At 36.7% G+C, this 23,522-nt stretch overlaps 1 protein-coding gene and 2 pseudogenes across 4 annotated transcripts in view; 2 read left to right on the top strand and 1 right to left on the bottom strand.

Moving 5' to 3' along the window:
• The window catches only part of SNX13 (sorting nexin 13), a 138,890-nt gene that overhangs the window by 37,819 nt on the left and 77,549 nt on the right, over nt 1-23,522 (top strand). For 3 of the 4 annotated variants that reach the window (XM_061165028.1, XM_061165027.1, XM_061165029.1), the window contains exons 2-5: nt 7,941-8,053; nt 10,417-10,519; nt 14,145-14,234; nt 15,292-15,413. In XM_061165028.1, the coding sequence (XP_061021011.1) occupies nt 7,941-8,053; nt 10,417-10,519; nt 14,145-14,234; nt 15,292-15,413 (428 nt within the window). The remainder of the gene's footprint in view (nt 1-7,940; nt 8,054-10,416; nt 10,520-14,144; nt 14,235-15,291; nt 15,414-23,522) is intronic. The other variant, XM_061165030.1, reaches the window with a different exon arrangement.
• LOC133072766 (mesoderm-specific transcript homolog protein-like) lies at nt 3,395-5,058 on the top strand (annotated as a pseudogene).
• Nucleotides 15,884-17,421, bottom strand: LOC133072693 (phosphoglycerate mutase 1-like; annotated as a pseudogene).

Below are 23,522 nucleotides of genomic sequence, written 5' to 3'. Positions count from 1 at the left end.
GTGGTTTTCTGGAACTCTCTTGCTTTTTCGATGATCCAACAGATTTTGGCAATTTGATTTCTGGTTCCTTAGGAGAGTCCAAAGTCCATTCTCTGGAAACTCTGACAGTCTGTTATTCCTGTGATCGAAAATAGCTGTTTCCACTTAGCCCTACTCTCCACATGTAACCAGGAGAGTTTACGCCTGGCTCTACATCAAAGTTACCTAATCAGTGTGCCTTCGATGGACTTGACTTGAGAGATGGTTTCACAGCTCAGCTCCTTGATTGTGCTAGTGTGAATTCTGAATCAGAGAGGTTAGTGATTTTGCAGAGGTTACACAAAACTTTAGTGGCAAACTGGAACCTGTAATTTCTGATTCTGTTTTTAGTACTGTATTATGCTACCTTTCCTATCATAGAAGTCTGTGATGAGGATCAAATGAGATAAATGGTAGTATGAGTTAATAGACATGAAATACTACAATGTAAGTTACTTCCGTATGCTTTCTACTGTCAGGAGGCATATAAGACTTTTTACATTGTCACTTCTTGATTCTTAAGCATCTTGGCAGCAGGGGTCATTTTTTATGTCTTTGTGTGTCTCTCTGCTCAAGGCCAAACTGATATGTATAACTGATGTATGCATGCTAGTAAACTGATACCCTTGAAACCAAAATTATTTCCATTATTTATGTAAGGAATATGTGGATGAACTGATTGTCTAATAAAACTTATACTTTATATTTAGGTACTTTATACTCAAATCAGGAATTTATTGCATTCATTTCAAGTAGTTTTCTGACTGTAATTTCTTGGGAGGCATATTAAGCTGATTAATTAAATAAAAGAAACCGCTCACTTATGATTTTAATTTTTTTTTTTTCTTACTGTGACTTTTAACTTCAGGCAGTTGTCAACTGAAAAATTTAAGGTTCCTTAGGAGTCAGGATTTGAATAGAATCAAATCCCACTCTTACTCTTAATAGCTGTGTGACCTTGGACCATTTTTAAAAAATCTCTGTACTTTAGTTTCTCTGTTGTTAAACTAGAAATAATAATAGTGATTAAGCTAAAATTGACCACTAGACCAGTGGTCTCCAACCTTTTTGGCACCAGGGACCCATTTCATGGATTATGATTTTTCATGGACCAGGGAGAAGGGGGATGGGTTTGGGATGATTCAAGTGCGTTACCTTTATTGTGTATTTTTATTATTGTTACATTAGCTCCATCTCAGATTATTAGGCATTAGATCCCAGAGGTTAGGGATGCCTGCGCTAGAGCATAGACTCATTTACTACCCAGAAAAACCACACAACATAGATGAAGAAATGAAGGCATGGAGTGGTTACACAGTTAATAAATAATGAAAGTTAGATTTTTATTCAGTTTAACTCCAGAGTTCATGTTTTTTGAGCACTGTGCTATATTATCTTCTTGATTACTTCTTAAGTTGTTCTGAGGAGGACATGAAGTACGTAAGTAGAATGCTTGGTACAATTTTGTTTTTCAGAGGTTCTGGAATTGTGAGTAAGGTTTTTGTTCTGAGGAGGACATGACGTACGTAAGTAGAATGCTTGGTACAATTTTGTTTTTCAGAGGTTCTGGAATTGTGAGTGAGGTTTTGTGGACTTAGGGATTAATTTCGGTAGCATTATAAATATATAATTGTTCTTAGTTCTGAACAGTTCTGGTAAATTATTAGAAGTGAAGCTATCACAAACCCCATCCCAGACATAATGGACCAGAATTTGCATTTTAAGAACCTGCATTTTAGATCCTTAAAGTTTGAGAAGTACTGCAGGAGATGATCTTGGATGTTTCTTCCATCTCACAGTTGGTGTGTTGATTATCTTAGGGAAGCAGACATATGGATATTTCAGTGTTGTTATTGTGTTTGGAGAAGAAAATAGTAATTTTAATGAAAAGTATTATTTTAATAAAAATCACTGTTACGTGGATTTATTTCTGTTCTTTGGCTTCCATTCTGAATTTGTAAAAAATTTCTGATGTAGTACAGAACTGTCCTAAATTGTATCATCCTGTGTCATGTAAGAAAATAATCAGAACTCAAAAAATTTTGAATGGTTTTAGATGAAATATTTTTCTTAATCTCGCTGGATAATAAGATTATATTAGCCAAACATATAAATGGGAACCCTAAATATATCATAAAACTTCCTTGAAAAAAAAAAACTTCCTTAATTTTGGACAGTTCTCTGTACTCATGTTTCATTGAATCATATAATAGTTGAAGTTAAATATTATAAGATTAACCACAGACATGTGCACTTGACTTACTTGATTTGAAATGTTTAATTTTATTAGTCCCTGGAATATAGAAACTTCTCTCAAACTTAATTGAGGGAAGGGTCTTCTGTAGATTTTTTTTTTCATGTGACAGTAATGTCTGTTTTGTTTACTGTTAACTCACTAGCGTTTGGCACATTGTAGGTATTCACAAATATTTGTCAAATGAATGAATTAAGAGTTTGTCTTTTGATGACTTTTGCTAACCATTTTCCAATAAGTAGGAAGAGACTTGTAAGATTCTGAAAATTTGAGTTTTTAGACAGTTGAGCATCTCTTTGTGTTAAATAATTGAGTTAGTAATCTTTCCCAGATTATATAATTATGTTTCTTTTTTGAAAATCTCTTTAATTTTTAAACTTCTTGAATTGATATTCAAACAGATGGAAAACATGTTTATACTGTTTAAAGCAAATGCCTCGTTAAAAACCAGAATATTTGAGTACTGTTTGAGAAGCCCCTTGCGTATTGTCCTCCAGTTGCCTGCTGCCTTCCCTTCCGTCATCTCCGGAGACAGCCATTTTGCTTGGTTTCATTTTTAAAACCTCTGAATAGTAAGTTGTTAACTTACTTAAGTTGTGAGTTGTTAATCGGTAAGTTGTTTAGCTTTGAAAACTGGCTAGCAAGCATAAATATAACTTTGTAAAGAAGGAGTAGTATTGCTAATATTGGGTCAAATCTCATTGAAGAAGGTAGATTGGATAAATTATCTGGCTCATGGTCTGGTTTGGCTTTCTTGAGAGTTCATAAGAATTCTTTTCAGGAAAGTCTGTGCAAAGTGACTTATTTGAGTGGATCTGGGTTGAAATAGCATCTTTTTCTTGTAGTTGGCCATCTCGCGTGCTGTAGTATGGATCAGGTAACTGGGTGTTCTGCGGAAGTGTTGTCAGAGGAACTGAAACGCTCTGTACTTCTAAGCCACCATGGTCTACTTTTAGCTCTTAGGTAGAAGTCAGGGGAGGCACAGCCTGGTTCCCCAAACATGGAGTCTTGTAGCCTAGGTCTTACCTGAACCAGGATGAAGTAGTGGTAGGTCCAGTGGGGCTGTTGGCTGTTGGCCCTGCTTGTGGCGTGTCTGCAGTCCCTTCCCTCCGCCCCCAGCTTTCACCTGCTCTTTACTCATGGAAGTCATCAGGCAAATTTCTTACTCTCAAGGGACTTCGAATCTTCTACCATGGGATCTTCTCCATGGGATGTGGTCGGGGGTCCAGAGATAGTCGTGGTTTTACATGGCTTTCCAACATCCAGCTATGATTGGTACAAAATTTCAGAAGGTCTGACCCTCAGGTTTCATTGCGTGATTGCCCTCAATTTCCTAGCCTTTGGCCTCAGCAGCAAACCGAGACCACATCACTGTTCCGTATTCAAGCAGGCCAGCATCGTGAAGGTGCTATGAGGCATCTGGGACTTCAGAACCATCGGATCAACCTGTTGTCTCATGATTGTTAGGGATATTGTTGCTCAGGAGCTGCTGTGTAAGTTCAAGCGGAATTGGTCTGGTCTGCTTACCATCTAGAGTTTCTTTTTTTCAAATGGAGGTTTATTTCCTAAGACTGTCCTCTCCTTCTCCAAAGACTTCTCAGAGATGGAGGCATGCTGTCACCCTTGCTCACGTAGCTGATGAACTACTTCGTATTCTCTTGAGATCTCAGCCAGTCTTCAGGCTGTACACCCACCCCTCTGGGCGTGAGCTTTGGGACATGTGGGCAGGGATATGTGACAATGATGGGACTGTGGTTATTGATAGTCTCTTGGAGTACATCAGTCAGAGGAAGAAAGAAGTTCAGAAGATGCTGGTGGGAGCTCTGTCTGTTTCCATTCCCATGCATTTTATCTATGGGCCATTGGATCCAGTGAATCTCCAGGGTTTTTGGAGCTGTATAGGAAAACACTGCTGTGGTCCACAGTGTCGATTCTGGATGACCACATCAGCCACTGTCCACAGCTAGAGGATCCATGGTCTTCTTGAATGCATATATGGGCTTAATTAACTCATTTTGAGCTGGACAGAGTAGCTTCCATATATTACCTCCCCTGTTCCTTATGCTGTGCTTGCGTCAGTCGTATCTGACTCTTTGCAGCCCTATGTTCTGTAGCCCTCCTGGTTCCTCTGTCTGTGCGATTTTCCAGGCAAGAATACTGGAGTGGATTGCCGTTTCCTCCTCCAGAGGATCTTCCTGACCCAGGGATCGAACCTGTTTCTCTTTTGACTCTTGCTTTGGCAGGTGTGTTCTTTACTACTAGTGTTACCTGAGAATCCCTCTTCCTTATCTGTTGTGTATTCCAGTTAGGAAGAAATGCTCAAAAGAGGTCCTGGCCACCAAACACTTCTCCTGCAGAAGTCCACCTGACTCACACTGGTGAAGAGCATATAGTAAAAAGCCAGCAGAAGCTCTCAGGGTGACCTGAGAGTCCACTTTCCATTCCTTTGACATCTGATCAAGTTGGACTTGCCTTTGTCTTTGAGTTATTAGAAAGTTCTGATGGACACTGCTGCTCACTGATGCAGAAAATTTGGCATCCTTTTGCATAAGAGTCTTTGGAACACTTCTGTGGACTCTTCTGGTCCTGATTGAAATCATCTAAAGGTGCTGCCTTCACCACCCTTGAATGGCTTTGAGTTTTCTAAGCGACACAGCTTCAAGTGAAGGAGTCTCCTTCATCATAACTTTGGTTTTGGTTTCATTAGCTGCTTCTATCTGTAGACATTTTGTTAGACTTTGATTTAAATAATGCAGTATTCTAAGTATACTTTAAGACTATGACTTACCTACATGGATTATGTTTTTATATTCTGTAAGGACACTAAACCAGCAGACACTTACCTAGCAGAGTAGTTTAACCTTATTAAGTGTGTTTCATTTCAGAATAAATTGAACTAAATCCAAGCTATTTATAGAATTTACTAAAATCATAGGATGTTAAAGACAGTAGCCTCTGTGCCAGAGATTTACTATTACTTGCTGTTAAAACTGGTCTTTCCAGCTACTAACGGTGGGGCTCCTCATACCTCAGTGTGTGGAGGCGGGTCCCTCCTGAGCTGGAGTGGAGAGGGTGGGATCTTGTACAGCCCACGTCACCAGGCTGAATGTTTACTGACCACTTAACCTTCTCGTTGGTTGTCCCAGAGAGGGTTCCTCATGTAGCTTAGCAGTTCCTGTACTTTACAGACAGGAAAGTTTCAGAAACTTGAAGAACAAAGTCTGAAAGGCCTATGCTAAATGGTCTGAAAGGCCATTTAGCAAATGGTGCTAAATACTTTTTTTTAAAGCCACAGTTTCATTGTTTTGGTTAAAATAGGATTATTAGCTAGTGATTAAAAATTGTTTATTAGCAACTTTAAGTATAACAGCTGGAATAAGTTTTTATTTTCTATATATAAAAATGAATTTTGACAGAAAAAAAAAGAGGTCAGGGAAGACCCACTTCTATAGGTGCAGTAGTATCCCCAGCTGATTCAAGGAGCTGATCAGGAAGGCAGAGTAGAAACTTCATCAACAGGCATTGTCGTCTGGTTAAAAAGACGAGTGGCCAGGGTGAGGGGAAAAGGTAATAAAAGTATGAATGAAGTAGAGTTGTGTAGGCCTTAAAGTAGAAGAAAAAATAAAAAAGCCCTTTACTGAGGGATATAAAAGAAGATATGGATAAATGGAAAAGTACTATTTGGGGATAGGAAGACTAGTATAAATTCTCCTTAAATCTTATCCAAGATTCTGTTCATGTGTTAGTTGATCATTGAAAGCTTCTTAGACCAGTCATAATTGCTTTATTTTCCTCCATAGCCTTCATCCTCATCTGATACTAATTTTGTTGTTGTTTAGTCATTGAGTTGTGTCTGACTCTTTGCAACCCTATGGACTGCAGTTAACCAGGCTTCCCTGTCCATCACCAACTCCAGAAGCTTGCTCAAACTCATGTCCATTGAGTCAGTGATGCCATCCAACCATCTCGCCCCCTTTTCCTCCTGCCCTCAATCTTTCCCAGCATTGGGGTCTTTTCCTGCGAATCAGCTCTTTGCATCAGGTGACCAAGGTATTGGAGCTTCAGCATCAGTCCTTTCAATGAATATTCAGGGTTGATTTCCTTTAGGGTTGACTGGTTTAGTCTCCTTGAATTCCAAAGGACTCTCAGGAGTCTTCTCCAGCACCAGAATTTGAAAATATCAATTCTTTGGCCCTTAGCCTTCTTTATATTTCAACTCTCATTTGTACACTACTGGAAAAACCATAGCTTTGACTATATAGACCTTTGTCAGCCAAGTGATGTCTCTGCTTTTTAATACGCTGTCTAGGTTTGTCATCGCTTTCCTTCCAGGGAGCAAGCGTCTTTTAATTCCATGGCTGCAGTCACTGTCTGCAGTGATTTTGGAGCCCAAGAAAATAAAATCTATCACTGTTTCCTCTTTTCCCCCTTCTGTTTGCCATAAAGTGATGGGACCGGATGCCATGATCTTAATTTTTTGAATGTTGAGTTTTAAGCTAGCTTTTTCACTCTCCTCTTTCACTAAATGTATTTACTTCTTTGTCTTTTTTTATTCTGGAATGTAAACTTATGAAGGTATGTAAATTCATGAGTGTGTGCTTGTTGTTCTTCCCTTATTAGAATGTCTTATTCCTTGTGATATCCCCAGCACTTTGAACTTAGAGCACAGAGGAAGCAATCAATGACTGGTGAATGAATAAATAAGTAAAACTTTCTTTCATAATCCATAGTACTTATTGTTTGTTCCATAGTTTTTTGGTCATTAATTTTGTTCAGTTTAGCATATTTTCTATTATTTTCTTTGGTTTCTATTGCTATTTATTGTTTTCTTTTGGTTCAGTGTCTAATTGTTTCATTCCTGTAAGACATTCTTCTCTGTGCTCCTTGATGGCAGGAGTGGGACAAATACATCCTTTGTATACCTCACAGTACAAGGCAAATGGATGTAGGAACTTGTTGAACTGAATACATTTATTTTACTCATAATGAATTGCTAGAATCCAGTTTGCCATCAACAAAATGAATGTTTTTAATAGATAATACAGTGTATTTCTAAACGAAATAGGATTTGTTTATAAAGATGGAGAATTTTTAGAGATGATTTGTTGTACTCATGGTAAATTTTGGTAACTGTAAGTTGTGTAATTATAATTTTACAAATCTCTACACACGATTTGAGCAAAAGAAAAATATGATAATTTTCAGTGAGAGATGGATTTCTTACCTTGAGATTTTAATTTTTAAAGTCTCATGCTATATTTTTAAAAAAGAGTATTCTAAACAAGTAAAGTCTGTACCTTTTATACATGCTATTGCATATATAAATATATAAATGTTTTTATTATAAGTACTTTATCACTTCTCATGCAAATATATCATTCAAGAGTTTATGTAACTTTTTCTTTCTCATTTATTTTCCCAGTGGATTTTTAAAAACACTGCGGATATACTGTAAATTTATTTCTACTTATAGATTTGATATATTGTTGGAGATAAATTTCCAGTAATATATTTTCAAAAGTAAATATTTTTAAAATTACTGAAACAGTACTGTGAAATGCTTAAAAGGAAAAAAATATAAACTATGAAAAAGTTTTGTTGGTTCTTTTCTAGTTCCTATGAAAAGTTATTTATTTATTAAAAAGATTTTTTTCCTGCTTTATTTCAGACCAGTCTATCCATATGGGGATGGGGAAGCCTTGGCATTGTCCTTTCTCTAATAACATTTGGACCCTTTGTAATATTTTATTTGGCATTTTATATCCTCTGCTTTGTGGGTGGGTAAGTATTCTCAATGATAATTTTATAGTTATGTCATGTTCAGTTGTTCAGAATGGAAACATGACTGTGAGACCTCAATAAGAAAAGAAGAATGACCATGAGAAATGGCAGTATGCTTTGTGAATGCTTTTTTTTCTAATTATTTTTACCAAAGTTAAAAATAATAAAATTAAGATACCTATAGAAATGAAAGTATTGATAGTTATGATTTGTACCAGCAGTAGGGGTAGTTATAGTCAAAAATAAATTTCAGTTTATGGTGATATAAACTTCTTTGTATAATTTGAGAAGTTAAGAATTTTTAATTCTTTTTGGTGTTCTGTAAAATTTTTAAATACTTTTGTTGAAGTTCTGAAATTTTTTAGATAAGGCGAGATATAGATAGGCTGTGGAAGAACCACTAAAAACTCTGGATTAAACATGAAGGCACATGAAAGGGTCTGAAATTCCAAGTTCATTTAATGTCATAAATTGATCTGTTATTCTGTTCCAAATTATTGATCTCACTGAAACTTGCTGCCACAGTAAGGGGACTTCAATGTATATACTAACAAGCATCCCCAAAGCATCTCAGGATCAGCTAATTGAGCATTCCCAGGTTACTCAGTTACAGTCAATGAGTATTATAATTCCTGAGTCAAAAATCTTTCTTATTTTGGCTCTCATTGTGAAGAACGATGGTCCTTTGTTTAATGTAGCTTTATATAGTTTAATGCCTTATGAATTTCAAAAGCAAAAGCAGGCTTTTGTATATATTAAGTAAAATAATTATTATAGTTTATAAAATAATATAAATAAAAGTATATAAGTAAAATAATATAACTGAAGGTCATCTTAGTTTTAATGTTTTTTTTTCTTATGTAAAGTTAAAAAATATGTTTTTGTTCTTTTGTCTACTTAACATGCAAGTCAGAGGAGAATTAATACATTTTCTTTTGGAAACTGCCAGGTGTTTTTTTTTATTGGGGATGGTTTTGGCTAGTCAAACTTTAAGTTTTTGAGTTCTGCAATTTACCTGTATACAGTGTTGATAATGTATACATTCTGCTTATAGTCAAAGCTAATCACTTATTTTGTAACGTAAAGAAAACCTTTGGAAAGAAAACCACTAGAAGTTTTGATGTTTTTTCTTTTTGCCTTTTGGATTGTTATTTTAGGATACTTTAAATAACAGTGTGGGTTATTTAATAGCATTCCATTATGTTTGGTCATGCAATTTTCTACAGCACCTGTTTTTTCTTAAACCTCAAGGCTGAAGCTATGAATTAGGTTCTAAGATCAGACTGTTCTTAGCTTTCTTTCCTACTGTCACACTGTGGGCAAAGGTGCACATTTTATCAGTCTGGTTTGTGATAATGTTTTTAGAAATACATTGTTAATGTAATATAAGCATTTTATTGTGTCTAGGTAAAACTGAAATACAAGACCAACTTGATTCTTGGTAATAATGTTTGATACAACACAGATATGTGAAATTTACTTATAATTCTGTGGCCAGCCTTTTAGAAAAGAAACAGAATTGAGGCCATAAGTTGACTTGAGTGTATATGTTTCTCCACCCGCCTCCCTATGCTGAAGAGCAGTGATGGAGCAGATAGCCACAAAAAGCAGAGGACCTTGAAAATCTTCCTTTCAGTAGCTGAGGCTGACTATGTTTAATTTTTCACTGTTCTCTTCTTGTCACTATACTCTTTCAATCATTGTAAGATTACTATCAATCATTATAAAATTAAAATTTAATTTTCTTTTATGGATTTCCTGTCTACTCAGTAGTGCTTCTATTTATTTGGTCAATTTTAAATGTAGGAAATACTGATAGCATTTAATCAACACTTAAAGTAGTTCTAAACCAGTATTTATCTTAGTTTGACTCCATAATTGTTTTAAAAATAGCTTTTTGGGATATATTTATGTTTCTTTTTAAATTCCAGACTTACTTCAAATGCATTATAAATTGGATCATCTTTTTCCTGCATAGCCTTTGTTTATTTTCCTAGTGGCAAGTTACCTCTCTCTTTAATTAGTTAACAGATGTATAGAAATAGATCTCATTTGTCTTTATCCTTGGTTATTAGCTTGCCTGCTTAATTAATGAAGGCTTATTATCCTAAAGTTTGAAAATGTTGCCTGAGATTCTCATAAAATAATATTGAATGAAAACTTGTAAAGGCATTATTGTATAAATTCACAAAATGTTTATGGTTTTTTTAAACTTCAAAACTTAACAAAACCCGTCAATTCCTTGCCTTGCCAAAGTCACAAACTGACTTTTTAGTGCATGATCAGCCATCTATTAAATCAGAAAAATGTGTGTTAAATTATAGTGAAATTTTGTTTTGTATCTGTAATTAAATTTCTTTCAGGGGTTTTGTCGTTACTCTCCTGTTTGGAAAAACAAACTCAGAAAAGTACCTAGAGCAGTGTGAACATTCATTTCTCCCTCCAACATCAACTGGGATTCCTAAGGTAAGAAGGGTAAAGGAATGTAAAACCTTGAAGTCCTGCTGTGTGTGATTATGTGATAATGTGATTGCCTTTATATGGCTTGGCACATTTCCCTATAGTTCACTAATGCTCACTATAAATTTATGAGAAATCAGGCTTAGAAAATGCATGTTGGATGTTTAAAAGTGAACATGCAAATTTGAGGAAAAGATAAAAATTTGGAATCTTTTCCTGCTGTCTTAACATAGAATTTTAATGCATTACAGCATCATGTCATTGTCAATTACTGAAATGTCAGTGATTGTACTGTTTTGAATGAAGTAAATGCAAAGGAACCAGAGTGGGGAAAATGGGCACTTTTTCTTAAACTCACTTGAAAAGTAGAGCTTGCAGTTAGGCTGTGCTGTTTCTATAATTTGATTAACTCAAGCTCGATTTTATATCTTTCATGTTGCAATTTTTCTTTTTTTTCAAATATTGTACTATATAAATAAAATTGGAATTCCATACTAGATGTAGGCTTCAGATTCGCATTGCCTTCAGTTGTTATTGTGGGATTGTAATGATTTTTCTTGTATGAAGCGAAGAAAATGGTCTGGAGTCAATGCCAGTAACTAAATTTTATAATTATTAGCATGTCCATTATATGCTAATAAGACTTTCATATTGATAAGTAAACACAGTTTTTCTAATACTTAGTGTAACCTTTAAAATAATCTCTGAAACCTACCTCTACCCCCTTTAAAACTCCTGTTAATGTGTTTTCTCTGAATTTGCTCACAAATCTTTTTGAGGTAATGAATCTTTTCTTTTTTAATTGAAGTATAGTTGTCTTACAGTGTTGTATTAATTTCTGCGGTACAGCGAAGTGACTCAGTTACACACAGACATGCATTCTTTTTTTAAATGTTCTTTTCCATTATGGTTTATCCCAGGTTTGATGCAGTTCCCTGTGCTATACAGTAGGACCTTGTTGTTTATCCATTCTAAGTGTAATAGTTTGCATCGTCTAACCCAAAACTCCCACTCATTCCCTCTCCTTCCCCTCTTCCCTCTTGGCAACCACAGATCTGTTCTCTGTGTCTATCATTCTGGTTCATAGATAGGTTCATTTGTGCCATATATTAGATTCCACATATAAGTGATACCATATGGTATATGTCTTTCTCTTTCTGACTTACTTCATTTAGTATGATAATCTCTAGTCACATCCATGTTGCTGCAAATGGCATTATGTCATTCTTTTTTATGGCTGAGTAGTATTGTTGTATAGAATACTACACACACACACACGTATCTTTTATTTAGCTGTTGATGGGTGTTTAGGATGATAATCTCTAGTCACATCCATGTTGCTGCAAATGTCATTCTTTTCTATGGCTGAGAAGTAGTCTGTACTCTACACACACACACACACACACACCCCTTTTGTTTAGTTGTTGGTGAACATTTAGTTTGTTTCCATGTCTTTGGCTATTGTGAATACACACACACACACACACACACACACACACACCCCTTTTGCTTAGCTGTTGGTGGACATTTAGTTTGTTTCCATGTCTTGGCTATTGTGAATACACACACACACACACACACACACACACACACACCCCTTTTGCTTAGCTGTTGGTGGACATTTAGTTTGTTTCCATGTCTTGGCTATTGTGAACACACACACACACACACACACACACACACACACACACACACACACACCCCTTTTGCTTAGCTGTTGGTGGACATTTAGTTTGTTTCCATGTCTTGGCTATTGTGAACACACACACACACACACACACACACACACACACACACACACCCCTTTTGCTTAGCTGTTGGTGGACATTTAGTTTGTTTCCATGTCTTGGCTATTGTGAACACACACACACACACACACACACACCCCTTTTGCTTAGCTGTTGGTGGACATTTAGTTTGTTTCCATGTCTTGGCTATTGTGAACACACACACACACACACACACACACACACACACACACATCCCTTTTGCTTAGCTGTTGGTGGACATTTAGGTTGTTTCCATGTCTTGGCTGTTGTGAATAGTGCCGCTGTGAACGTAGAGGTGCATGCATCTTCTTGAATTGCAGTTTTGTCCACGTATATGCCCAGGGATGGGATTGCTGGATCATATTGTAGCTCTAATTTTAGTTCTCTGAGGAACCTCCATACTGTTTTCCATAGTGGCAACATCAACTTACATTCCTACTAACAGTGTAGGAGGGTTCCCCTTTCCCCACACCCTCTCCAGGATTTGTTATTTGTAGACTTCAGTGATGGTCATTCTGACCGGTTTAAGGTGGGTAGTACCTCATTGTAGTTTTTATTTGCATTTCTTTGATAATTAGGGATGTTGAGCATCCTTTCATGTGCCTACTGGCCATTTGTATGTCTTCTTGAAGAAATGTCTATTAAGGTCTTCTGTCCATTTTTCATTTGGATTGTTTGATTTTTTTTTGCCTTTTCTTTTTGAATCATTTCTTAGCCATCCATAGTTTCTATTCATTTGAATGGTACATAGAGAGGATGATGCAAAATATTTTAAGAATTGTGATTTTAAACAGCAATAAATAAAAAAAAATAAACAGCAATAAATCATAATCAAAATTGGTTAAATCTTTATGATCTATTTTTTGGTATATGGTACAAATAGTGATTTTGATTTGCTTTTTCTAAAATGATTTATAAGTATATTTTGTGAAAAAATCTTAGAGGTTGCATGGGATAACTTGAAACATATGTTTTTAATATGCATTTGTGCCTTGTAAAAAATTTTGTTATCTCTTTATGACTCTGCTGGCTCTTTGTGCTGCGTAGGCTTTTCTCTAGTTGTGGCACGTGGGGGCTGCTTCCTGGTGGTTGCGTGCGGGCTTCTCAGTGTCCAGCTTCTCTTGTTGCACAGCCCGTGTGCTCTGGAGTGCTTGAGCTTCAGTAATTGCAGCGTTTTGTCTCAGTGGTTGCGGCTCTCCGGCTCCAGAGCACAGGCTCAGCAGTTACGGCGCATGGGCTTAGCTGCTTTGCATCATGTGGAATCCTCCCAGATCAGGGATCAAATCTGTGTCTCCTGCATTGGCAGTTGTATTCTTTACCGCTGAGCCACCAGGGAAGCCCTGGTTTGTATTAATTAAAGAGTATCCTACTACTTTTTACCGTATTTCCAGGTCACTTATCTTTCTGAAAACTACGGACAAAAAGAAATTAAGTTTTTAGTTGCTGAGAACCATCCCTCAGTAAAAATTAATTAAAAATATGTTAATTTGGCAGCTGGTATACTCCTTTGGGCTGGGAGGGAGGAGGAGGAAATGGGGGTGTGTTTAATAAAGACCATTATTAATTTGCTCACCTGAAAAACTCATTTATGGTTTTAAATTTTCATTGAAATATGACAACAGTATACCTGATATTTTCAGTTTCTCACATTATAAATAATGTTTGCTGATTATTGTTTCTGAGGATATCTAGTTTTGTTAATTTGAGACAGTGTTTGCTTGATACCTGAGTCTCAAGAAATAAGGTTATTTATTAGCTTGAAGATAATGACAGGGATGTTACAATGAATATTTAGTTAGAAATAAACTCTAGAGATTTTGAATCAAGAAACTATGCAATAAAACATTATGATTTCCTTTCAGTGCTTAGAAGAAATGAAACGGGAAGCCAGAACTATAAAGATTGATAGAAGATTGACAGGTGCCAATATAATTGATGAACCTCTCCAGCAAGTGAGTTTCAGTATGTGGTATTTGAATTCCATATATTGTGTGCTGGGTGCATTTCTCTTGAAATACTAAGAAATAATTTTGCTGTTTATGTAATATGCTGGAAATTCGTTATAATGCTGTTCTTGGATTCTCTATGTAAACTTGCTGCCTTATTTATGAGCTTATTTATATGTGTTTGCTTTATATTAAAGCCTTTTGGTTGAATTTGCATTGAGAAAAAAAATTTTTACTGACATCTGATAGTGTTCCTAATTGTTTTAAGAGTTAAAATGTTGCTCTTCAAAAATTTTTGCTCTTCAGCTGATGACTAAGCTAGTGGTTTGGTAAGTCGGACGTTTTTCCTACTAATTTTGTTACTTTTTAAAATGGATATTACTGGCTTCATTCAAAAATATTTTAAGAACTGTAATTATTCTCTCCCAAAATATTTTCATTGATGTTCAGTTATATGACTATTGCAAATAATGTGTACCTTAAAATTCTAAATATCATTTTATAGACAAACCCTTATTTAGTTTATCTGATTTGCAGAAAAATTACACATTACATTGTATTATTTGCCATTTAATGGGTAACAATGCTGTTGGCACTATCACTGGTATTAGAATTAAGTGAATTATGTCATTTTTGTCATTTGACTGCAGTGAATCTGATTATACTCTCAAAACATTTTTTTCAAGATTATTAGGATCTCTTGATGTTATTTTGCATCTCATTCCATCAAACTAAAACTTTTCATTGTATTTTAACATTGGAAATTAATGTTTCTGCAAGCTCCGTCTTTAACCTGAATTTGGGTAGGGCCTCACCATTGATAATTCTTTAATTAAAAAAAAAAGTTGGTCAGTGGATGAATTGGGCTACCAAAATAACTTAAAATTTTTTGAAATGCTTTTTAGCATATTGATGCTCTTATAATGAAGACAGTTATTTACTACCATAATTTATTAGGTAGAGAATAAATGAAAATTTCAAATAATCCTTTTAGGTTTTAGTTTGCCACTGTTACTTTTTAAACCCTTAAACACTGTATTTTTTTCCTGTATTTTTGTTTTAGGTTATCCAGTTTTCCTTGAGGGATTATGTCCAGTATTGGTATTATACACTAAGTGATGATGAATCTTTTCTTCTTGAAATTAGGCAGACTCTTCAGAATGCACTCATTCAGTTTGCTACTAGGTAAGGTCACTGCATTGTATTTCTGCAGGAAAATTTAAATATTGTTTGTATCAATAGGGAAAATACCTTTTAAATGGAAGGAGAAAATTGGTTACTCCAAGGTAAGTAGAGCAGTGGATTGTTATTGTGGGATAACTCTTAGTTTATGAAACTAGAGCCCTGAAAAACCTTTACTGTTTTACAACTGCAGAATGTTTATCTCGACTAATCCCTGTTTTCTAAGTCTGTATTTCAGTTTCTTCCTCAGGACCCAATTGTCCAATCATGTGACAGTTCAGAGTCTTTCATCCCATTTATTGATAATACTTTTCCCCCTCTTACCCAGATACTCCTTTTTTTTTTTAAATTGCAATATCATTCTTTATATTGTTCTGGAAATAAGATTTAGTATAGTTAAACTCAAAGTAAATACTGAACCAGGGTGGCAGGGCCAGACTGTTGGAACATGATTCAGAAATCTGGCGGTGAAAGACACTCTTGGACATGATTAGGAGGTGTCTCATTGTCATAAAATAGTAAGGCAGGATCAGGTCCTGTACCTTAGACATTAAGGAGCTTGTCTCAGGTTGGTGTAAGGAATGATTTGTATTCTGATGCCAACCGACCACTAGAAACATCAGAGGGTTTTTGTTATTGTTGGCGTTTTTAATATTAATATGTATATAAATAATACATGAAATACATAAATATGTGCAAATACAGATGCAGTGTATGTGGGGTGTGTGTGTGTTTGTGTATATATATATATATATATTTGTATGTCTCTGTGTGTGGTAAAAGTAAATGTGAACACATAAACAGGATGGATCTCAATATTCTAGAGTCGTTTCCTCTGGAGTAACAGAGGGAATATTTGTTTGAACCCCATGCAGTTTACATTTGTCTTCTATGGAATAACTAGAGTCTCTTTGACAGTTACCTGGCCACAGAATAGTATAGGACTAGCTTCTGGCAACACAAATAAGCTAGCTTGTTCCTTCTTATTGGTCACACCTTAGCATGGTTCCTGCCAATCTCCTACTCAAGCAGGGCTTTAGTAATAAACAAAGCATTAACAAAAAAATCCCAGAGTTACTGCGTTTCCACCCTCTAGAATAAGTCTTTCTTTGGCTTGGACTGAGAACCCATGCCCCATAGGTGCTGTTCTGACTAGACTGTATGAAATGAGTGGGAGCAAGAGACGAAATGGCTAGAGCAAAATTAGGAGCCACTGATCCACATCTGGAGATACAACTTTAGATGCCCACAGACTTGCAGGGAAGAGGTGCAGAGGAATGGAGTGGCAGGGCGCATGTCCTGGGGAAAGCAAGGTGTCCTTGTTTGGCTTCACTTAATCGGCCTTGCTCTGGGCAGCCACAGCCTCCATGATGCCACACATGGGCTCTTCATTTCCCAGGAACTGCATGGGCTTGATGGGCTGCAAGTTCTTGTCCAGTGGGAATACCAGGAGGCAGGTGCAACTCCACGATAGCCTCTTCAGAGAGCCCCTCCAGAGGGCTGACCATGCCCTGAAGCCTGATGCTAAGGGATGTATTCACTACCCTCTCCCCCTCCTCCCTCTGGGGAACTATTTTTTCATTCCAAAGGGGCAGTACTCTGGCAGTAGTGTCCTTCAGACTTTCACAGGAGGGTAGCTGATGGTTATTGAGGTCTGCATACCTGCAGTCTTACTAACGGGTGTTGCTGTTGAAGGGATGGTCAGGCTACACTGAGATGATAGAACATCACAGCACCTCCAGATCTTTACTTGGCTTCATCCTGCTTGGCAGCAACATCTGCCTTGTTGAGGCTAAGTCTGCACTACTGGCAGCCACAGTAGTGGCATCCAGTGTTGTCCAGAGAGTCCCCGTTGCTTGCTTCTGCACGTGGTGAAGCAGATGCCACGCTCGTAACCAGTACCTTGTAGCACCTGCCTGTTGTGCTTCACCTCCTGACGCCCACAGTGCTCATGTTGGCTTCTCACCAGCCAGTGAAGCCGTCCTCCAGGTCCGTGTACCCTTCCTGTGTGGGGTCAGCACCACCTTGTAGCCGTCCGCGGCGGTGGTTCTGGGGGCAGTGTGGACTGGGGCTCCCCGAGGTTCCCGTTACCCACGATAGTCTGCTTTATTCAGTGCTGTGAGAAGAGCTGAGTGCCACCGCCCGCTTATCTTAGGCACACACCTAATGGAGTCCTCTTAGAACTCAGAGGAGCAGTCGGTGGAGAATATTCAGTTTATTTATTTACTTTCAGAAGAGAAGTATATTTTCATGAGATTCCTTTAAGAGACTTTTCTGAGATATACTAAAATTCTCAGTTTACAAACGCCCCCTTATATACTGCCTAAATATTTTGGTCTGTATCCTTGTATTTAAACGACTTGATTTTCAGAGAGGCCATTTCATTTGCAGAAATTATTTACGTTTGAAAGAAAGGATTTTATCTTCGGGTAAGTTTGCTATCTTCTCTTTTTTTTTTAATAAAAGATTTTTCTACCCAGTACATGCAGTGATTTTCCTACAAGCTTGTGGCCTCAAGGCAGGAGGCTACATTGCTGTGTCACAAGTAGGTTCTCAAGTCTGAAGGTGTTATTCTCGAGCCAGCCCGTCTTCTCCCCCACTTAGGTTCTTGAAATGCACTTTTGTGCTTCTGAGAGTCTTGGAGAGTAGGGCTTTGCCCTAGGGCTGTTATTTTGTTTCTGTTTCTGTCTGAATAGATATTTCCAGCTCATGCTGCCCTGTCAAGACTTTTCTTTTATAATTCAGTTGATCCTAAGGTTTAGAGTGGGAGATGAATTCCTCTGCCTCCGGTCACTGAGGCAGGCTGCAGTAGGTTTCATAGTTTGAATTTTAACCTTAGGTAGATTGGAGCCCCTTCTCTTTTATGATTAATAGCAAGCATTTGGAAAGTAGCCAACCATAATTATGAGTGTAGACTCACTGTGGAATATAGAAAATATACTAACATATAATCAAAGAAGTCAGAAATTGGATTTTATGTCCTTATATAGTTCATATATGTAACATTATTGCATGTTAGGTATTGTTTAAGATCATTATTCTGAATCCGTTGGTCACTGCTTTTTATAGTAACACCTTTCTAATGACTTTTTTCCTCTTCTCTGCAAAGATGGGAATAAGAAGAGTTCATTATTCTTTTGTGTGACTGCTTGAGATTATATTAAAATTAAAATATAAAAAATTTTAGACCTAGAAAGAATTTTGAACTAGTAATTGGAAGACTTGAGGGAGTTTGTATCTTCTTCTCTCATTTAGCTGTGGGACTGTGAGCAAGTATTCTAAATTTTTTGGATTTTGGTTTTTCTCATGTGTGAAATAAGCATAATAAATACCTGTCCTATACTGCATTCCTCACAGGGTTTTGGTCTGGAGCAAATTCATGTGTTCTGTTAACTCGTATTTTGTGTCTACTTTGCCTCAGCCAGATGCTGCGGATACAGCAGTGAATGAAGCAAAAATCCCTGGTCGGTAGAGTGTAACGGAAATTGTTCATGTGAAAATGTTTTTAAAATTGTGAAGAAATTTAGAAATTTAAGTTTTTATGTCACCCATCATCCACAATTTCACAGATGAGGAAGCTAAATTCCAGAAAGATTAAACAGTTAGTCCAAGAGTATCTGTTCACTTGGGGGCAGCGTAAGAATTAGAATCGTTCTTAACAGTCACTATTCTGTCCCCCAGTCCCTACCAGGTATATTGTGATCTAGATGATTCATCTTCATTTCTCCCACCTTTCTGTCATATCACTGCAGTGCTTTGCCTGGTCTTTGATCTTCTAACTACCTTTTCTTTAAACTTCCTGTCATAGTTTTTTTTCCCGCTTCTCTAGCATTCTATTATTGTTCAGTTGCTCAGTCATATCCAACTCTTTTGCGACCCCATGGACTGTAGCCCACCAGGCCCCTCTGTCCATGGGACTCTCCAGGCAAGAATACTGGAATGGGTTGCCATTTCCTTCTCTACTAACATTCTGTGCTTTCAAGCTAAATGTTGGGTGATTATAGGAAGAACCAAGTTTCTTCCATCCTAGACTGATCTGAATTATGCCTTTGCTTGGTTGTTGGCCTTAAGTTATGGGGCAAATTAATCAGCCTCTCTAGCTTTCGTTTCCTTATTCATAAAAAGCTGATAATGTTTCTTTTGAGACTGCTTTCAGGCTAAAAAGGATATGATATAAAGTCTGTAGCATATAGTGAAGCTCAGTTAATGTTTGTGCCTTCTCAATGAATGACTTTATTTTTGTCTTTCATTGGCTTTTTCTAGTAAAGCCATACTAAAATATATGTCTTCACAGTGGCTCCTTGAGTATTTCCAATGAGAATATCAAGAAAATTAAGTGCTTATAATCATTACTTGAATACTTCTTAAATTCTTATTCTTGTCAGCTGTGCACTGTAAAGCATATGTTATATCTCTTCTCTCTTTGAAATTTCAATCTTGTATAGAGTTTTTAACCAGAGTCCCATGAAGCCCCAAAATTTTCTGTGCTTTTTTTTTTTTCCTTTTGAGTGGTTCCATAGATTTTATTTTCAAAAAGGGCCTGTGAACCCCAGAAAGATTTAGAACCACCAAATTCTAGTGTTCATATTTATTTGGTGCCTTGAGGAAACAATCACAGAATATCAGCATCAAACAAAATGCTAATTTTGTTAGAACAGGAGGGGAAGGGTATATGTAGAGTCTGAAGTTCTGGTTTTGAGCTTTAGTTCTGTTATTTATTAAGCTCTATGGCATTGGTGGTGCAGCAGTAAAAAATCCACCTGCCAGTGTGGGAGATGGGGGTTTGATCCCTGGGTTGGGAAGATCCTCTGGAGAAGGAAAGGCAACCCATTCTAGTACTCTTGCTTGGGAAATCCCATGGACAGAGGAACCTGGCGACATGGGTCACAAGAACCTGGCGACATGGGTCACAAGAAGTCAGAGGTGACTTAGTAACTAAACAACATGACCTTGAATGGATAAGAAACATAAATTCTTTGCATCTAGTGATAACCTGTGTCTGCTTATCAGGTTGTTGTTAAGATTAAATGGCATCAGATATGAGATTGTAATGATAACACGTCATCCTAACCTTACTTAGTACCTATTTCTAGTAGCAGTTTGGGGAAGGAAACCTTCTCAGGGAACTCTCTAGTTCTCTGTGGAACCTGGGCATTAGGCTGGAGCTTTAGGGGTTGAATCTGTGATATCCCACATATTTTTATTTTTCTTTCTTCAAATAAGATCGCATGACATTGGAGAGAAAGCCCTACAAGATCTGTATTGTAATTCTACCTGCACCATTAAGTTACAGTATACTTAGAAAATTTCCTAACTTATCTGTAAAATAGCGATACTGATACGTGTTTGTCGCAAACTCGTGAGTTGTGAGGGGCAAATGAGATGAGATGCATGAAATATTTCATAAAATATTTGTCAACCAATAAATGATTTTTTGAGCAAGTTATTTAGCTTTCTGTGCCTCAATCTCAGCATCAGTAAAATGAGGTAATTTTCTCATAGGGTTGTTGTAATAATTATATGAGAGAAAAGAACATGTAAAACACCATAGGAATCTGGCACATAATATGTATTCAGTGAATGTTAACTTCTTTCTTGTTGTTTTTGTTATTTCTTACATTCCTGGGAATATATGCACACAGATTCTCTTGTCTTCTTAGCTTCATTGTTTTTTGAGGGGGAAGGGCAGAGGAAACAAAATTAAAACACATGAAATGAAGAGAAAGTGGTTATTTGGGTGGTATTTAAAGGATTTGATCTAGAGATAGAATGGACCAGAGTACCTGATCAAAACCTGATGTGGATTGAGGCCAAAACTGGACTTCAAGAATGGGTGAGTAGAGGTGGAGGTTAGTGGTTAACTGTATATTTTTGTAACTCATGTACCATACTGTTCACCCACTGTAAGTTGTCGGCTCTCAGTGAACTCAGAGCTGTGCAGCCTTTATCACAGTTAGTTTAAGAATGTTTTCATGCCCTTCCAAGAAACCTGGTATCCACTAATCAGTCTCTCCCCGTATCCCCCACAAGGCTTCTACCTCTAGGTAGTCAACTATATATTTTTTCTGTCTTTATTGACATTTTACGTGAATGAAATAATATAATATATGATCTTTTGTGACTAGCTTCTTTCACTTGTAATGTTTTCAAGGTTCATCCTTGTTGTTCAGTTCAGTTCAGTCGCTCAGTTGTGTCCAACCCTTTGCAACCCCATGGACCACAGCACGCCAGGCCTCCCTGTCCATCACCAACTCCTGGAGTTTGCTTAAACTCATCTCCACTGAGTCAGTGATACCATCCAACCATCTCGTCCTCTGTTGTCCCCTTCTCCTCCTGCCCTCAATCTTCATCCTTGTTGTAGCATATATTATTACTCATTCCTTTTCATTGCTGAATAATTTTCCATTGTGTGGACACACCATGTTTTGTTTATCCATTCATCAATTGGTAAACATTGGGGTTGTGTCTATTTTTTGGTTTTTATAAAGCATGCTCCTATGAGCATTCATGTACATGTTTGTGTAGACTTGATGTTTTCGTTTCTCTTAGATGTATACCTTGGAATGAAATTTCTGGGTTGTATGGTAACTCTGTTTAATCTTTTGAGGAACTGCAAACTTTTAAGAGTGGCTGCCCATTCCTGCCAGCAATGTATGAGTGTTCCAGTTTCTCCGCCTCTTTGCCTGTACTTGCTATTGTCTGGCCTTTGATTAAAGTCATTCTCTTTGGTCTGAAGTGGTATTTCATTATGGTTTTGATTTACCTTTTCCTGATGGCTAATGATATTAAACATCTTTTCTTGTGCTAATTAATTATTTGTATATCTTGCACAGAGACTGTCTTTCAGAGCTTTTCCCTGTGTTAAAACTAGGCTATTGTTGACTGTACTGTATTGCTTCCTGGTTTTAAATACAGTTTTATTGGACAGTCATGCTCATTTGTTTGTATTTTGTCCATGGCTGCTTTTGTGCTATAGTGGCAGAACTGACTGAGATGATGTGGCCTGCAAAGCCTGAAACCGTTGCTGTTTGGCTCTTTAGAGAAAGAGTTTGCATCCATTAAAATACTCAGACATATTATTCAAGAAATAGGAAAAATATTGGAATAAAACTCATACAAAGAAGTTGTATGATTTTAGGTGTGTTAAAAGTTGTAAATATGTGAGCATAGCAAATAGTAAGAAAAAAATAGTAAAATATTAACAGTGATCTTTGGATTGTGGATTTATGGCTAATTTATAGCTGATATAGAAAAATCTAAAGAAAGAAATGACATTTTACAAAACAGGCATGCATTATTCTTGTAGCCCAAGACAGGAACATTTGGTGCTCAGCACTAAAAAAAAATATATCTAGGATGACTTTTTTCAACTAAATTTATTTTCCTGTTTTTCTGTTTTTTATATTATTATGAGCACATAAATTTAAAAAATCCTTTTTTTCAGCTATATATGACATGTTTTGTACAGACAACCATTGTATCCTTACTTCCTTGGGAAGTTATCTTGAAATTAGTGCTTAAATATAGTTGTTTTTGTACATAATGGTATAGTCAATACTCAATAGATTGTTAATTGAGTTTCCACTTATGACTTCTTGGTAAATTTTTCCCACAGAATTTAATGTATTTCACTGTTTGTTAGGTCTACGAATGTTTCATTTATCAGATAAATTTTACTGAAAACCTTCTTTGTTAAAATACTTAATAACATGAATTTAATTTTTAGTACTTAACATTATGCTTAAGATGCACACTTAGCCCCAGGTTATTTTTTTTTTTTTCATGTAGTTTAAGGCTCCCAGCTCTGCATTCTTTATGCTCAACCTCTAAAATAGGTGAGTGTGCTTTATGTGTGTTCTTCTCTCTTAAGTTTTTCTTTATATTTGGAGATTGAAGTTCTTTAGAACTTCTGCATTGTTGTCCTCTTTGAAGCATTGGCGCCCAAGATGTAGAACTGGATGGGTTTCTTACGTGGGGTTGGAGTTCACTGAGCACCATTTCCACCCTCTGGCTGTGTAAAACTGCAGGCCCGGGTTTTTCTCCATCTCTACCAATTCGTTTATAACTTTTATGAGTCAGAAGATTTCGTGTAGTTCAAGGTGTAGCAGATAA

This window comes from Dama dama, chromosome 18 (assembly GCF_033118175.1).
Source record: "Dama dama isolate Ldn47 chromosome 18, ASM3311817v1, whole genome shotgun sequence".
In the NCBI taxonomy this organism is placed as follows: domain Eukaryota; kingdom Metazoa; phylum Chordata; class Mammalia; order Artiodactyla; family Cervidae; genus Dama; species Dama dama.
This window is presented reverse-complemented; position numbering and strand designations above follow the sequence as displayed.